General features: G+C 36.7%; 2 protein-coding genes across 2 annotated transcripts; one reads left to right on the forward strand and one right to left on the reverse strand.

Annotated features, from left to right (window-relative positions):
* Positions 1-8,648: 8,648 nt before the first annotated feature.
* LOC123944361 (olfactory receptor 4F6-like) lies at positions 8,649-9,566 on the forward strand. Its single transcript, XM_046009417.1, has one exon. The coding sequence runs from the start codon at positions 8,649-8,651 to the stop codon at positions 9,564-9,566; it is 918 nt and encodes a 305-aa protein (XP_045865373.1).
* Positions 9,567-14,496: 4,930 nt separating this feature from the next.
* On the reverse strand, positions 14,497-15,402 carry LOC123943304 (olfactory receptor 4K3-like). Its single transcript, XM_046007344.1, has one exon. It carries the CDS (start codon positions 15,400-15,402, stop codon positions 14,497-14,499), a length of 906 nt encoding a protein of 301 aa, XP_045863300.1.
* Positions 15,403-18,407: the final 3,005 nt, after the last annotated feature.

Here is an 18,407-nt window from a genome sequence, read left to right on the forward strand (position 1 = left end):
AACTTCTTCAAGGTCATGAACTACATATTTGGATATTATTGCATGGGTCATAGACTTTTCAGGGATAGGGAATGTATTCATAGGGAATCTCTTTAAAAAGACTTCTAGAAATATACAAATACTGTCATCAGATAAAAATTCCTAAGAATGTATTCTATAATGATTTCAAAGTTTGGAAGTGAGGGAATATAAAATAAATAAGTAAACTGACATTAAAAAATAATTTTTCAAACGACTATTTCAATTGGTCGGATGTCACAAATATCAGTTATTATAAGCATGTCAAAATTAGTTTAAGAAATCTAGAATTCTTTGGAAAATCTAATAGAAATTAGAGTGAAGAGTTGAAAATGTCCTGTTTGTTTCAGTTATTTCCAACCTGTATTTAAAATTAAAGAAGTAGGGGCACCTGGGTGACTCAGTCAGTTAAATGGCTGCCTTTGGCTTAGGTCATGACCCCAGGGTCCTAGGATTGAGCCCCATATCAGCTCCCTGCTCAGGCAGGGAGCCTGCTTCTTCCTCTCCCTCTGCCTACTGTTCTGCCTACTTGTGCTCTCTATCTGTCAAATAAATAAAATCTTTTAAAAAATAAAAAATAAAGAAGTAATAAAGGGAAGACTCACTCAAGGAATTAGAAGATGAAAGTTTGTATATATCCTCATAACATTTGATCTTTTTGAACTAATCAAGATTAGCAGAAAAAAAAACAATGAACAGTTTGAAACAATTGGATAGTGATAATTTTCTATTTACTTTTGATTATTTCACTTTTTATTGGGGAAAAGAAATTTTCACATGCCAAAAATAGCTAACAATATAAATAATTTACAAGAGAAGTATGCACTGAAGTAATTGTAGGTCTCAATAGACGGACAAAGAAAACAAATCCACAGTTCAGGTTAGAGTTTAAAAGATGAAGGAAAATATTCGGTATGTTGATGATGACAGGAATATCACCAGGTTATTGCTTGTGCAATGCCACCAACACTCATAGCTTCTTCTGCTGCTGCTGTTTCTACTCCCTGCTTCCTTTAATAATAATCAAAAGCTTCATTAGAAGCAAGTAATGTAGCTCTGAGCTGCAGTGAGGAGTGCTTTAGGATGTGAGGTCTGGGAAATTCCCTGAACTGGCAGGATTCAGAGATTAATGGAAAGATAGGAATTAAAGTTGTTGTGGACAAATCTGAAACTTAATGTAGAGTGCTTCCTGAGAAAAAAGTTAAGACATAAATATTTAGACAGACATTTAGCCAATAAATCATAACGTAGAACTCACCCGGACACTGGGATACATGGGGGGAATATCAGTGCCAGAGTTCAGGACCGAATCTTGCTGCCTGTGCGTCCCAAACTCTCAAAGACATGGAGTTAGACATCAGACCCTGAGGGCAGCCTCTTTAGTATGGTAGGTTTCAACAAGACTGCACATTTCTTAGGTCACTTTATATTTTCTGACTTACTGCTGCATGTTATTTTGTGGGAAACGGTGTTAGCTGGAGCCTCTCCTATCAGTTCTTTTTTATTAAAATTAAAATAAGATAGATGCATATGCTTCAGAAATCAATTCTGGATTCCCAGTAGTCTTTGAATGCACCTCCCCTTTAAACTTGATGGATTCACTCTCTTGGCTGGTGATAAAGTTACAGGCAGATTGTGAAGGATTAATTCACCCTTCCAGATGCTTAATTACATTCACTGACCATGAAACTAGCCATTTTATGGACAGGATCAAAAATATAAGATAATACATAAGAAACTATTATTATCAGATCAGTCACCCGTTCATCCATTTATTTACATACTCACAAACATTTATTGAACACTTATTATGGGCCAGAATTTGTAAATAAGATACTGTATCTCTTTATGGAACTCATAGATGTGGTAGGAGTGATATACAGGACAGTGAAAGTGGTATCATAAACATTATGCTTGCACAGCATGACATGAGAGCATAAAGGAACAAGGGTCAGTTGCAGCTGGAAGAAAGAAAGCTGTCCTTGAGCAGGTGTTCCATGAGTTGTACTTGTGAAAAGCAGTCAGCTGAACATAGGAAGCAAGCAAATTAATGTCAACAAAAACAAGGTCATTCATCGTTCAAGAACATTGGAGACTATTTTGTGGGAATAGGGGAGAATCAAGATGCAAGGCTGGGGAGAGACAGAGAACAGATCACCTATATGAAGGAGTCCAATCTTTTGTGCAGGAATAAAAGTCATGGAAGGAGTTTAAGCAGAACTCTTACCAAAATCAGAGGACTCCCACAGACACCTCTCTTTTCTTTTACTCTCTGAATTGATTACTTCTATTTCTCTTTTCTCCTGTTTGTTAGTTTTTCACCTTTGTCAGTTCCTCCCTTTTCTCTCTCTCTCAGTCTTTTTTTGAGAGAGAATGAGAGAGCACCTGGGAATGGGGAGAAAGGACAGAGGGAGAGAGAGAATTTTTTTTTTTTTAATTTAAGATTTTATTTATTCATTTGAAAGAGTAAGAGAGAGCACAAGTGGGATGAGGGGTAGTGTGACAAGCAGGCCCTCTGTTGAGTGGGGTGCCCTATGTGGGACTGGATCCTGGGACTCCAAGATCATGACCTGAGCCCAAGGAAGAAACTTAACCTACTGAGTCACCCAGGTGCCTGAAGAGAGTATTTTAAGTAGCTTCCATGCCCAGTGCAGAGTCAGCACAGGGCTCAATCCCACAACCCTGAACAGTGACCTCGTCTGAAATTAAGTGTCAGATGCTTAACCAACTGAGCCACCTAGGAAACCCCCCTTTTCCTCTCTTATAAAAATCATCTCCCTCCTTAATCAATCAAAAATGTATCACTTATTTGTGGAGCATAACAAATAACGAGGAGGACATAAGGAGATTCAGAGGAGAAGGGAGTTGAGGGAAATTAGAAGGGGAGATGAACCATGAGAGATTATAGACTCTGAAAAACAATCTGAGGGGGGTGGGAGGCTGGGGGAGCCAGGTGGTGGGTATTATGGAGGGCATGTATTGCATGGAGCACTGGGTGTGGTGCATAAACAATGAATTCTGTTATGATGAAAAGAAATTAAGTTAAAAAATGCATCTATTCTCTCTCTCTCACACACACACATATACACACATATCTTCAGAAAAAGAAAGTATTAAAAATATAAATATATAAAGGTTGCACCTCAAGATAGACCCTTTGCTGAGAACTTTTGCTATATTGATAGTTTTGATTTTGGTGAGGAAAGAGTTGATCACTTATTAGTAAAGTTTTAAGTCATTTTTTTCAGTGTTTGCATTGTGCTTTTTCTTTTAAGATGCTGTCCATCTTGAATTTTCACTTTTATTATTTTTTAATTCTAAAATTTTAAAATTTTAACATAGTGTTTATTAGTTTCAGGTATACAATATAATGATTCAGCAATTTTGTACTCATTATTCAGTGCTCATCATAAATGTACTCTTAATCCCCTTCCTCATTTCACTCCACTGCCCCCCCAACTTTCCTGTGGCAACTGAGTCTATTTTTCTGTTTCTCTTCTTTGTTTTGTTTCCTAAATTCTTAATTTCTCTGACTGACTTGTTTCAGTTAACAGTATATCTTCCAGGTCCATACATGTTGTTGCAAGTGGCAAGACCTCATTCTTTTTAATGGCTTTTTAATGGAATATATATAATTTTCCATTATACACACACACACAGACACACGCACACACACACACACTCACACATAACACCACATTTTCATTATCTGTTTATCTATGGATGGATACTTGGGTTGCTTCCATATCTTAGCTATTATTTAAAAATGCTGAAATATACATATATGCATTAATTTGTAAGTATACACATTTTCTTTGGGTAAATACCCAGAAGTGAAATTATTTATTGGAAAGGTCAGCTACAACACCTGATTCTTATAGTAGTTGCTCTATGAAGAAGAAGAGATACTGTGGTGCCTTATGATGTAAAGCCTATTCACCAGAACTGGGCTTCATTGGTGTCTCCTGTGTGCTTTGTGTGTGCCTGACTGTTTTTAGATTCAAAAATAGATCCCCTTCGGTTACCCCAGATACCCCAGACACTTTTCAAACCGCTGCTTCTATGCTGTATCTTTATTATGCTGGCTATTTAAACTGCAGGGACTGTTTTCTATAGCCCTCAGGCTCTCCCAGAGCTAAGCCACCTGATTTTTAATGTACCTGGAGTCAAGCCCCATTGATTGTAAAAACAGGGGAAGATAAGCTCCAGTGGTTTCCAAAGTGGACATCATGGGGCTCATCATCTCAGTGCAGGTCCCCACTGCTTGGAGTGTCTGGGGTGGGGTGGCATCTGTCCTCTCACTTCTCTGTGCCTCTGATGTCCCTCCTGTTTGTTGTTGTTATTCTCCCAGGAACTTGATTCCAGACCACATTTCTGCCCTTTCCTACCCTTTTCCATGTGGCTTCCTTTCTATGATTAACTGTGGGAAGTCTGTTCTGCTAATCTTTGGGTTATCTTGTTAGTTATGTTAATGTGGCTGTTATCTTGGTATGTCCAAGCAACAGAGAGAGCTCAGGATCCTCCTACTTCATTCATCTTTCCAGAACTCCCCTGCATCTAATCTTCACTTTCATATTTTCAAAAATCAATGTTTTTCTTTTTTTAATTAACAAATGCCAGTTCTTTGTAGAAGGCATCTAAATTGCAGAAAGCTAAAGTCACATATAATCAATCACGTTTTACTATATTAATAATTCTAAAAAGCTAGGCATTCATTCTTTAAGATGTATTTATGTACATATGCATAGAATCATACTATTGATTCCATTCTGCAAAAATTTTCACTTTAGTTGTCTGTTATGAAGATCCATGCCATTGTTTCAGTGTATAGCTATAATCTAATTTGATTAAAAAATTTGGTATTAATTTATATTTTGGTTATTTACATTTCTTTGTCATTGCTATTGAATACTAGTGCACTGAACAGGTAAATATATATATCAACACTGGGCAAGTAAGCTGTGGCATTTTCTTTCGGTTATGATACTATGAATTTAGCCCTCTGTTTAGGGTTAGGGGTCTCAGGAACCTCTGCTCTTGCCTATTCTTGGATACATTAGATATTTATTTCCACTCTCACCAATCAAGCATAAAAATTCCCATCATAATGATGAAGTTCTAGAACCTAGGTGAGGTTCGATGAGGTGAGGTCTGGAGCCGATGACCAAGAAAGAATTTTTGAGACATCTTTGGTGCAAAATGGTGGTTTATTAAAGCATGGGGACAGGACCCATGGGCAGAAAGAGCTGCTGCCCAGGGTTGTGGGGGATAGCAGGTTATGTACTTTGTGGTTGGAGGAAGGTGAGGGGAAGGGAGGTTTCAAAGGAGCTTTCATATGCTAAAGAGGGCCTACAAGGTGCAGGGATACAGGAGGCCTTCCTGCTTGATCAATGTTGTCTTTTGGCCAGCCATTGACATCAAGATAGTTGGGAGATTCCTGGTGGGATGTCACAATCCTGCTATCAAGCATCTTTGTTAGTGAGATTTAGGTTCAGAAGAGATTTAACTATATTTATGTTTCCTTCTATCTCAGCCTCCTTCAGTTTTATTTATGGAAGGGAGGGTGATATTAGGGCTTGAGGAGCTGAGTTATTGGCCTCTGGAAATTGTGCTATTGATAAGGTAACTTCTTTGTTTGTAGATCTCTAGGACATTTGTAAACCAAGGGAGACTCCTATATTGCAGGATTGTGATCTCTGCAAGTTAACTATTTGTTTCTCATTTATGGCAGTCAGGGGTGCCTGAGGAATGTCACACAGATTACCAAGGGGAGCAGGTGCAAAGGGGGTGCAAGGTGCTGGCTTTTGTTTTGTCCTCAGTCAGCCTCAGCTCCCTCATCAATAAGGACTCCTTTGAACACACTGGGATTAATCTTTATCTTTTTCTTTTTCCAATTGTGTGTGTGTGTGTGTGTGTGTGTGTGTGTGTTTGCCAATATGTTAGGAAAGAATGATAAAACAAGACTTTAAAAAAAAAAACTACATTTCTTTGATTGCTGGTGAGTTTGACTCTTTTTCATATTTTTAAAAAAGATTTTATTTCTTTATTTGACAGAGAAAGAGACATCAAGAGAGGGAATACAAACATGGTGAGTAGGAGAAGGAGAACCAGGCTCCCCACTGAGCTAGGAGCCCAGTTGTGGGGCTTGATCCAAGGACTCCAGGATGATGACCTGAGCCAAAGGCAGACACCTAATGACAGCCACCCAGGCACCCTTATTCTTCATATGTTAACTAGATTTCTCATTCTGTCCAAGTTTTTATGTGTTTGCTCCTTTAAAATTTGGTTAACCATTATATTGAACAACCATTTTCATACTATTTTTCTAAAAATATATAAAAAATTAAATTTTTGAATCTGAAGGTGTCCTTTTTTTTCTACAGGATTTACTTAAACAGATTTTTCTCACACAAAGGATTATCTAAAAATAAGCCTATATTTCTTCTATTTTTCTATTTTTGTTATTTAAATATTCATTAAAATGTATTTCATACACTGTTGTAAGGTAAGGAATTTCATTTACTTCTACCAAGTTTGGTAAGTTGTGTCAACACGATTTATTGATAAATTAATTCTGTACTGATTTGATATGCTCTTTCAATAGACTCTTTATAGATCTCTCTCTTCCCTCTGGATTTCTGTTACATTCTTTACTTTGCAGCTACTGTCAGCTCTTCAAGGTACTAATATTATTTCACCATTCCACTTCAGTGACTTTCTATCACTTCTAAGATTTTTTTTTTAAGAATTTTATTTATTTACTTGAGAGAGAGAAAGCAAGAGAGAGCATGAGCCGGGAGGAGATGCAGAAGGAGAGGAAGATGCAAGCTTCCTGCTGAGTAGGGAGCCTGTTTCAGGGACCCTGGGATCATGACCTGAGCCAAAGGCAGATGCTTAACTGACTAAGCCACCCAAGTACCCCCACTTCTAAGATACTGACCAAATTCTTTTTTTTTTTAAGATTTTATTTATCTATTTGATAGAGAGAGATCACAAGTAGGCAGAGAGGCAGGCAGAGAGAGAGGAAGGGAAGCAGGCTCCATGCTGAGCAGAGAGCCAAATGCAGGGCTCGATCCCAGGATCCTGGGATCATGAACTGAGACGAAGGCAGAGGCTTTAACCCACTGAGCTATCCAGGCACCCCCTGACCAAATTCTTTACACAGGGTAGAGGACTCTACCTTTATCAGACCCTTGTTGATCTTTTTTATTTATTCCTAATTGTTCTGTTTCTTCATGCTTCAGAGTATGTCCCGTGTCTTTCCTCTGGGTAGATCATGCTTCCTACTCTTCAGTTTTTTTTTAACTCCTGTTCATCATTTAGATCTTAACACAAATGTCTTCTTTGAAATCATAGCAGATGGCGCTGCTATGAGCTCTTATAATTCTCATAGCCCTTTGTTCTTTTCTTCAAATAACATTACCATTAGAATCATTTGCACATGAGTTGTGTCCTTCCACAGTGTCAGCTTTATTCAGTCATAAAGCAAAGTTAAATCACAATTATAAAGCAGGTTCAGGTTTCCAAACTCAATGACATGTCACCATGTGATTAAACTTGGCTTCTTACACAGAGTAGGACAGAAGATCAGCCACACCACAAACAAAATAACAGAAGGGTGTAGGAAGTTAACAAACCAAACACAAAGTCAGTCTAGGAGTGCACATTGGAGATAAGACCTCCATCTGGTCTGGGTCAGCTCCGGCCATTTACTGCTTCTTAAGTTCAAGCAGTGAAGGATCTCAGTTCTGTTCAGATATCAATCCGGCAGAGCTTTCCACGGCAGTTGCTTTTTCTAAGTGGTCAGACATAGAGGGGCCAGGGTTGAAGAGTCTAACAGTTTACTGCCAAAATCCTTCCCTTTTTTTCTATTATTATTTAAATTTATTTATTTATTTTTTCAGCCTAACAGTATTCATTGTTTTTGCACAACACCCAGTGCTCCATGCAATACGTGCCCTCCCTATAACCCACCACCTGGTTCCCCCAACATCCCACCCCCGCCCCTCAAAACCCTCAGGTTGTTTTTCAGAGTCCATAGTCTCTTATGGTTCGCCTCCCCTTCCAATGTCCCTCAACTCCCTTCTCCTCTCTATCTCTCAATGCTGAGTGAAATAAGTCAAGCAGAGAGAGTCAAGTATCATATAGTTTCACTTATTTGTGGAGCATAACAAATGACATGGAGGACATTGGGAAATCCTTCCCTTTTTAAAGGGATTTAATCAGTTTGGGTCTCTGCAGACCTCCTCGGCTTCTGCTCATTATCAGTTCTGTGGTGTCAGTTGACATTGGTCACGGTGATATTTTCTAGCTGTAGTGCCTGAACTGCTTCTGTCACTGCTTGAGGCAGGCTCCTGCTTGACATGAGGCACTCCATTTTGCTTTGTAGAATATTATACCCCAGAATGTGGCAAAGTGCCAGGTACATAGATCTTCATGGTAGCTGCTGAATGAACATTTGTTAAATGAATAAATTTTCTATGACTTTTTCAAAGGAGTTTTTCTGACAAGAGTGAAGTTTTTTCTTTAATGTCAGAATTTGAAACCCAATGACTTCTGTTTCTTTCAGTATCTCTCATGCATCCCTTTATAATTATTTTTATTTGACCCTTTTAGGTAACACAAAGTCAATGAATAAATCAAATTACTCTTCAGTGTCTGAATTTGTGTTGCTGGGACTTTCTACCTCTAGACCAGTTCAGCATTTTCTCCTTGCCTTCTCTACAGTGTTTTATGTAACAATTGTTCTGGGAAATCTTCTTGTTGTGTTTGTAGTGACCTTTGACCCTCACTTACGTTCCCCTATGTACTTCCTTCTAGCTAATCTCTCATTCATTGATTTGTGTTTTTCTACCTTAACGGTTCCTAAGATGATTCATGACCTGTTTTCTGGGCACAAAACCATATCCTTTCAGGGATGTGTCATCCAGATATTTGCCCTTCATGTCCTGGGTGGATCAGAGATGGTGATGCTGGTCGCCATGGCCTTGGACAGGTATGTGGCCATATGTAAGCCCCTCCACTACCTGACAATCATGAGCCCACAGATGTGCATTTTGCTTCTGTCTGGTGCTTGGGCTATTGGCCTCATACATTCAGTGGCCCAGTTAGCTTTTGTTGTCCATTTGCCTTTTTGTGGTCCTAATGAGATAGATAGCTTTTACTGTGACCTTCCTTGGTTTATCAAACTTGCATGCACTGACACCTACAGAATGGAATTCATGGTTACTGCCAACAGTGGGTTTATTTCCATGGGCACCTTTGTCTTACTGCTTATCTCCTATATCTTCATCTTGGTCACTGTATGGAAACGTTCCTCAGGTGGTTTGTCTAAGGCCTTTTCTACTCTCTCAGCTCACATCACCGTGGTGATTTTGTTCTTTGGACCATGCATCTTTGTTTATGTGTGGCCATTTCCCACTGTGTCAGTGGATAAATTTCTTGCCACTTTGGACTTTATGATTACACCCATTCTGAATCCTGTTATCTACACACTGAGGAACAAGGACATGAAGATGGCAATGAAGAGACTGCGTAGTCACTCCTGAGTTTGAGAATGATTTCCTAAACAATTCTCAGGAGCACATGTTACTCTTTGCATTTTCAAACAACTTCAAGTAATACAAATGCTTAAATAATTATACAAAATTTGGAGCTGTTTTTTTCTAAAGCCCCCATTTTGCTGTATTCAGAATAGATCTATAATTATGAGGGTACATGGAACTATCAGGTTAATTCTATTTAATAAGTTGTTTTACAACTGAATTAAAGTCCAAAGAAAAGTTTATGGGATGTTGAAAAAGCACAGATTACCAACTTAGAATCTGCTGAAAGTATGACATCAGATATTAATTAGACTGTCTGCATTGAAACTGATCTATTTTGAGCTAATATACTAAAACTTTTGAGGGAACTATGAAATATATAGCTTTCCTTCCATTTTAACCTGGGATATGAATAATCCAATTTTGTTTTTTCAGAAAGACAAAAAATATATAAGAGAGGATTTAAAACCTGGAGGAAAAGGAACAAAGAGGGAGATGTGAGGTGGACAGAAGTAACGAAGAAAGATTGAGATATGTAAGTGGGAAAACAAGAAGGAGAGTATCAGAGATAGCATGTTTCATGTATTTGCCCTGTGGCTATTACTCTCACCCCTGGTTGCCTCAATTCCATGAATTCAAGCCATCTCTATTTGGCCTGGGGCAGGGGAATATATATATATATATGTAAAATCTTTATTTTAAATATATCATATATATTTATATATAATACTTAATTATACTTATTTATATATATCTTATTTCATAATTTTTGAGCTTCTGACTTAATGTCTATGACTCAGTAAGCAGATATTCTTTAACTGCCAAGTAGATATTTGATATTATTAAATAGATATGGCTGGTATTATTGAACCATTACTCTGTCCAAATTATTTGTTGACAATTTTTCTCTAGTAGCTGGTCTTGTATGATTTTTTTCTTGTTCAGGCTATAGGTCTTAAGTATATATGTGTGTGCATGTGTGTGTAGAATCTGTAGAAATTGTGAAGCTAATTTAATTTATATTTTGGTTTGATAACAAGAAGACCCAGCCAAAATCACTGCTAGACTATGAAAGGACTCTACATCCTAAGTATTTGCAGTTATTCCTGGTTATACATTCAGTAATATTTCACATTTTTCCTGTTCATTATTACCTTGTTGCTTAATATTTATGTTTGTCATGGATTCTTACTGGATACATTCAATTGAAAAGGATAAACATAAAGCCAGATTTCTGAGTGAGGAATCTGCCACTTTTGATGCTAGCAGGAAAGTGGAGAAGGCTAAAGTTCTAAGCTCAAAAATTCTGAAGGGCGGGGGACCTGGCTGGCTAAGTTGCAGAGCCTGCAACTCTTGATCTCAGGATTCTGAATTTGAGCCCCACATTTAGGTGTAAAGATTATTTAAAAATAAAAAATCTTAAAAAAAAATTCTGAAGGGCCTAATTAAACCACCTAAAATATTTCAGACTGAGAAGCAAGAGATCCATTAGAATCATAATTAAAACTTGGAAAGGATATATCCAAGGAACAGGTATAAACCAGAAGTATACCAAGTCTTCTAAAAACTACAATACGATTCAAATATGCTCAGTACCTGATTGGATTAATGCGATTACATCATGCCATTTTATGCCCCATAGAAGAAACAGTAAATAGTTTCTGGAGAAATATATCAAGTCAACCTATATGACTTTTTATATACAGTGCCTAAAAAACATAAAATGGGAACATGCAAAGAACCAGGGATATATATGCCTCATAATTTTTAAGAGGAAAATAGTTAAAAGAAGAACACAGAGGGCTCAATTGCTGAAATTAGTATAGTATAAAATGACATATTTTTTAAAAAGTGCTGGAACAGTTGAAAAAATGGAGAAAACAATAAAATCTAACAGAGAAATGGAATATCTAAGAATCAAATGATATTTTAGAACTGAAAAAGCAACATAAAGTTATGAATGTAAGTAGGCTTAAAAACAGTGAACACAGAAGAATCAGTGAATTCAAAGACAAGTTAATAAATAGATAATATCCAAACTGATGTACAGAGATATAAAATACAAAAAAATTCTCAGAATGTATATGTGTGTGTGCACACACACACACACACACACACACACACAGAAATAGTTATTTTATATAAGGGTTTGTGTTTCAGACTCTATTTTGGGATGTTACAAAGTACACAAGACCATGTTACCATTACTGGCTCTTTGGCCTGGGGGAACCCATTGCCTCTGCTTATCTTGGGAGTGAGCATGTTTACCTGCACACTGGGTGGAGCAGCAACTGCTGGAGGCCAGCATGGGGAGGCTCAAGGTGTCCCGGTCTCCCAAGAGCTTCAGAGCTTTAGCGATATTGCGTGCAGAATGCCTGCAAGGATGGCCTGCTGGTAGTTGCTCCAGCTGGAAGCAGCACCTTCCGGGGCCCAGATCCTGTGCATTATTCTTAAGGCAGTAGGGAAAAGTCTGCTGAGGAATGCTTTTCAGTGCAAAACAATGAATGACTGCCTAGAAGTCTCAAGAAAACACTATTCTCCAGCCAAAAGATTTTCACATATTTCAGACCTTTCCTGTGGCTTTGGTCCTGTGTCAACATTCTACGAAATTGATCAGTTTCTACTCAGATAAGGAAAGTGGATGAAAGAGTACACTTTAAATAATAATGGCCTGATTCTTTTGGTTAAGTATTTTTACATTTAAGACCAGCAAATGTGAGAAGCACTTGGGGGGCTCAGTCTGTTAAGTGTTTGACTCTTGGTCTCAGCTCAGGTCCTGATCTTGGGGTCCTGAGTTCAAGTCCTACATGTACAGGCAGTCTTGAGACTCCTTAAGAAAAAAAAAAAATACCATGAAATGCACCTCTTTCATAAGAGATTCACTATTGTTCCTATACCTGTAATATTATGTTTGTTTTATTTACTGGATGTTTCCATTTCGGGAAGGAAAACAACTTCGCTTATTTAAAAGTTGAATATTTGTAATTTCTTGCTCCTAAAATTTTTATAATCTAACAGAACTTGTTCTTTCTTCATGAATTTACAGTTTTTAAATGAAGACAACCAAGTATAAAACTGCGGGAAGAATAAGCTTTATTAATCAAATGATATCTCGATTTTTCTAAATAAGATTGTTTAATTTGTATCACTAAACATGGAGCTGTGTCCTAGCAAATTTGTCTGTAAAGATTCATGTTGTGATTAGATTACTCCATCCTGTGTACAAACCAGACTGAGACTTAGTCTAAGTCTTCTTAAGTTCCTCTACTTTACCATTGTGGTTGTACTTTAAAAAAAAAATACTATATTATTTCATGTCTTAAAAAAAGTGTTTTAATGTGATCATCAGAACATGCAAATAATTAGACACAAAATAATGTGAAAATATGACAACTTAAAGGGATTCTTAATGTCACAAGTGTTTTACTTTGATGGGGTGCCTTTGATTTAACTTGCGACAATTTTAAAAGGATACTTTTTGTTTATAATAATCCTTGATGAGCTTGGAAATAAAATTTCTGCTTAATTCATCATTTAAAAAATATGAAATTTGAAGTGTATCTGGGTCCATGGATTTCAGATAAAAAGATGTAAATTTGCGTACCTTTTTGTGGCCTATAGTAGGAAGAATTCTTAAGTTATTGAAATGGAGCCTCGAGTGCATGGTCGAGAAAGAACACTTGATATGTTTTTGGTGCAAAAAGTGCTTTTATTATAGCATGGCGACAGGACCCATGAGCAGAAAGGGCTAAACTTTTGCTCTGTGAAGCTGGTTGTTATATGCTTGGTGTCTGAGGGAGAGGGGACACACAAGGAGTGTTAAATCACAAATGTTTTCTTTGAATTTCTACTCATAAACTACTTTTACTAGATTTCTATGAAGCTTATCATTCAGCTCAATTTTAACTATCAGTGAGATGTACAGGCAGTCATGAGACCCTCCAAGAATGTAGCAACCAGCACGTATTTGATTCTTATTGGAGCTATGTAGACTACAGATCAGCCTTCTGGGCTAAAGGTGAACATTCTTCTGCTCCCATCCCTCTTCAGTTATGTTATATGTAGGAATGAACAATTCACAAACTTTGTATATAATCCAGTTGCTTACAGGCCATCTGAACACTGAAGTGAATTAAATGGATAATTTATTCCCAAATCCGACTTTTGGGCCTCACTTTCATAACACTTTTCCCTGTTTTTATCTGATATAGATCATGAACTTTCTAACCCATTTACAAATAAAAAGAGAAGAAGCAAAATCCCCAAAGGTTGTTACTATATCCATCTTTGTATTTAATTTAGCACATCTTCTGAAGATAATTACACAAATAGCTAAAATATTATGTTGAGGGGAACAACACTCTCATCAGATTATAATTATGATGCATTGCTTTTCTGAGTATGATAAGAAATATTTAATTATTACCTTTACAGCTGTCTCTCCAGATAAGGTAGCTAAATATCAACTGAGAGACTAATTTATCCCTTTATAAATATAAAGAGCAATATTTAATGCACTGACATATTGACCAAAATGTAAAGATCTAGGTGATCTTAGAAATGCTCAAAGAAATGCTTAGAAATGCTCAAAGAAATGCTTAGCATAACAGAACATTTTAAGTTGTTGAAATAGCACAAACACTAGTAAGCAACATTAACTTGTTATTAATTTTAAGTCATTCTTGAGCACAACCAAAATCATAGTCATAGAGACTTGCCACATTTTCCAGACAGGAAATCATTTTGCATTCCATGATCAACAAATGATTATGGAATATGATAGAATTCACATAAAACTTTTATCTGGAGATACACATGACTTCCATATGTGAATGGAGGAATGCTTCCCAGTTCCAAGCAACAGGACAGGCATGGGTAATTTAGAGATTCTGATATCATGAGACCCTTTAATACTGAAATCCATTAGCTAACATCATAGTCTCTTAATGGCATTTTTAATTTCTTTGTTCCTTAGAGTATACATAGCTGGATTTAGGAGAGGTGTGATCACTGCATAAAAGACAGCAAGAAACTTGTCCACCCAGGGGATGCTGAGTGGCCACAGGTAGATAAAGATGCAAGGCCCAAAGAATAACACTACCACTGTGATGTGGGCAGTGCAGGTAGAGAGAGCCTTGGATGCCCCATCCTTAGAATGAAGGCAGATGGTAAACAGAATATAAGAGTAAGAGATTAGCAACACAATGAAGCAGATGGTTGCCAGTACCCCATTGTCAGCATTTATCCACATTTCTAGAATAGAGGTCTCTGTGCAGGCTAGCTTGATCACCAATGGAATATCATAGATAAAGCTATCCAGTTCCCTCGGTCCACAGAAGGGCAGTTTTATAATCATAGCTAGCTGGCTTATTGAATGCACAAATCCAGCGATCCATGATGTCATCACTAACCCAATGCACATTTGCCCATTCGTGGTGCTGGAGTAATGAAGTGGCTTACAGATGGCTACATAATGGTCATAGGCCATTGACACAAGGAGCACCATCTCACCCCCTCCAAAGAAATGTCCAAAGAAAATCTGACACATGCAGCCTTCAAAGGAGATTGTCTTGTTTTCCTTGAGAAAGTCTGTGATCATTTTAGGGGTAGTGACTGAGGAAAGGCAGAAGTCAATGAATGAAAGATTGGCTAACAGGAAATACGTGGGGAAGTGGAGATGAAAGTCAACAATAATTAGGAGCATAATGAAGATGTTACCTAAAATAGTGATCAAATAAAGTGAAGAAAATATCACTAGTAGGAAGGCCTGGAGTTCCCATGAACTACAAAGGCCCAAAATTATAAATTCAGACACCACAGACTGGTTTATTTCTTCCATTTCGTCCAATTTGTTCTAAATTTATCTGAAGAAAAGACAAGAAATTAGATTTGCTGAATAAACAGTAAGTGAATCAAGAAGATTTCTTATACATTGCTGATGGAAGTGTATACTAATATAATCAGTCTAGAAAAATGTTGGCCTTATCTTGTAAAGCTCAATGTTCACGAATTCTGTGGTTCATCAATTTCATTCCCATTTCCATAATCCAAGATAAACTCTTACGTATGGACATAAAGAGAAGTGCAATAATCCCCATAAGTAAGACAATTGAATATTAGTCAGAGCCATAATAAATTATAATTATAAAATGATATAGATGTATCTTAGACATAATAGTGAACGTAAAGTCCAAAATGGATCCACTTAGCACAATTTTTACAAAATGAAAAGCAATAGAAAAATAACAGTATACATTGCAGGAACTCATACACGTGGTTAAAACTATGTACAGAAAGAGAAGTTGTAAGATGTAAATAACCTCAAGTAAAGGGAGATGAAAAGTCAGCATAAAGATGAGCACATAAGCAGATGTATGTTATTAACAATTCTTTAGATCTTGTATTATATTTTTAGATCATGTTTTCATCAGTATAATTTTACCATTAAACAAGCAAGTAAACACAAAATGTGCTGCAAAAATTGTTAGGCTGTGTTATGAATCAAGAATTATGGTCAATTTGGGGTGTGTGGCTCACTCAGTCAGTAGAGTATGCAACTCTTGATCTTGGAATTGTAAGTTCAAGCCTCACAGTGGGTATAGAAATTACTTTAAAGTAAAATCTTTTTTTTTTTTTTTAAGAATTATATTCACTTCGTGATGCCTGGGTGGCTCAGTGGGTTAAAGCCTCTGCCTTTGGCTCAGGTCATGATCCCAGAGTCCTGAGATCCAGCCCTGCATCAGGCTCTCTGCTCAGCAGGGAGCCTGCTTCCTCCTCTCTCTCTGCATACTTGAGATCTCTGTCTGTCAAATAAAAAAAAAAAAAGAATTATGATCACTTCAATGCTGTAGACCTAGGTAAAGTAATATTTTTAAAATGACATTTTATTGTGTCAGGTCTGTATGTTAGAAAAATTGTTTCTATTTATAAATTTGAAAAACTGAAACAATGTTTAACACATTATTGAAGGGCAATTTTTTTAATGAACAAATGGATGAATCAATCAGTTTTTAAAATGAGATATTCATACTATCTTTGCCAAAATGATAAAACTTACTCACTAATGAACATAGTTAACTGAGTAAAAAGCAGATAAACTATCAAAAAGAAAATAGTTAAAAATTATTAAAGAATAAATGTTCCAGGGGTAAAGAAAGGATAAATCATGAGAACAGGAAGAAATTGTTCTCTATTCATGAAATTCAAAGCTTACCCAACCTTTGAGAAATTACTTACAGCCTGAAGTATACCTCAGCCATAGTGAAACCTGAAGTTTAGCTTGAATATCAAACTCTAAAATGTGTTTGAAAGCCATTCTGCCAGACTTGGTATAGAACCATCGCATATACAATGTGGTGTTAGGTTTCCAATTCCAGACAAGATGGCTTCTGAGAAACTAAAATCTGGAAATCTCTACATGAACTGAAATGATCCAAAGTCTGTAATTAACTCTGGGAGAGAGACTATGCATCAAGCTAAAAGAGGAAAATATTTTTTTGTGTGTTACAAATGAGAGTTTCAGAGTTAGGCAAATTCCTTCATTTCCCACATATCCATTGGAAGCCATTTCCTTCAATCTTATTTGCTTCAGCCTGAGAATTCATGATTTTTGAAAGATGTTCCAGGAATCTTTGGCAGAAGACTTTCTTTGCAATAGCAGAGTAAATGGCAAATACAAATTAACGAGATTTTTTATCAAATAAGTTAGAGAAACTTTAAGTTTGCCTTTAAATGTCATTTTTACCATTTAAATTAATTACTTCAAAAATCTAACAATCCTATCAGGCTGGAAAATAGATTCATATTCTCTATCTCTCTCTCTTTTTGTTTTTCTCTCTTCTTCCTAGTTTCATTTTTCCTTCTATTTTTGCCGTCTGCTTCTGCCACCTTTTAAAAATGTGTTGATCAGAAGGACTTGCCGCAATGGTTCAGTCATTTCCAGCAACCACTATTAATACTTGATGACTGGTGTTCATAGTTCTCTATCAAAGTTAGAAAACAGCTCTACAGTATTTTTTTTCCTTTTTTACATAACTCAGTGCTATTATAAACATTTTTTAAAAAGATTTTTATTCATTTATTTGAGAGAGAGAGCGAGTTAGAGAGCATGAGACGGGAGAAAGTCAGAGGGAGAAGCAGACTCCCCGTGGAGCTAGGAGCCCAATGCAAGACATGATCCTGGGACTCCGGGATCATGACCTGAGCCGAAGGTAGTCGCTTAACCGACTGAGCCACCCGGGAACCTGATAAGCATTTTTAACCATTGTTTCATAACCATGACAACAATCATACTCATTTTACTACGGAAAAGCTGAGTTAAAAGGTAAATGCCCAAAGTAACATAGTTAATAGAGTCTATTTGGAGTTAGCTTCTGGAAAGAATGTTGGTTTAGAGAAACGTTAGTTTAGTTGAGAAGAAATAGGATTTCTATGAATCAAGAAAAATAATAAAACTATAAGATTACATGTTCTATGAAGAGATCATTGATATAAGAAATATAAATGGTCAATAGCTATTTGAAAAGTATGCTCTGTATCTGTAATAATTCTGCTAATGCTCTTGGCACTAACTGCTTCAAGTTTCCTCTAATTTGTCTGTTACCCTCACCTCTGTCTATAATGAACATGTTGTTAATATTGTTTAAATCCACAAAGGTGATCAGACACCAGGGATGAAAATGCCTAGAAAGTACTAGATGTAGGAGGGCCTTTAAATTTCTTCTAAAACAGTCAAGCAGAACATATTGAATTTATTTTTACTGTGTACTCTAATCACTTTTGGACACTGTGGATGAAAATGAAATAGTTTCTAGGTGCTGCAGGTTATAACAAAGAAATAAAAGC

Source organism: Meles meles, chromosome 6, assembly GCF_922984935.1.
Source record: "Meles meles chromosome 6, mMelMel3.1 paternal haplotype, whole genome shotgun sequence".
Classification (NCBI taxonomy): domain Eukaryota; kingdom Metazoa; phylum Chordata; class Mammalia; order Carnivora; family Mustelidae; genus Meles; species Meles meles.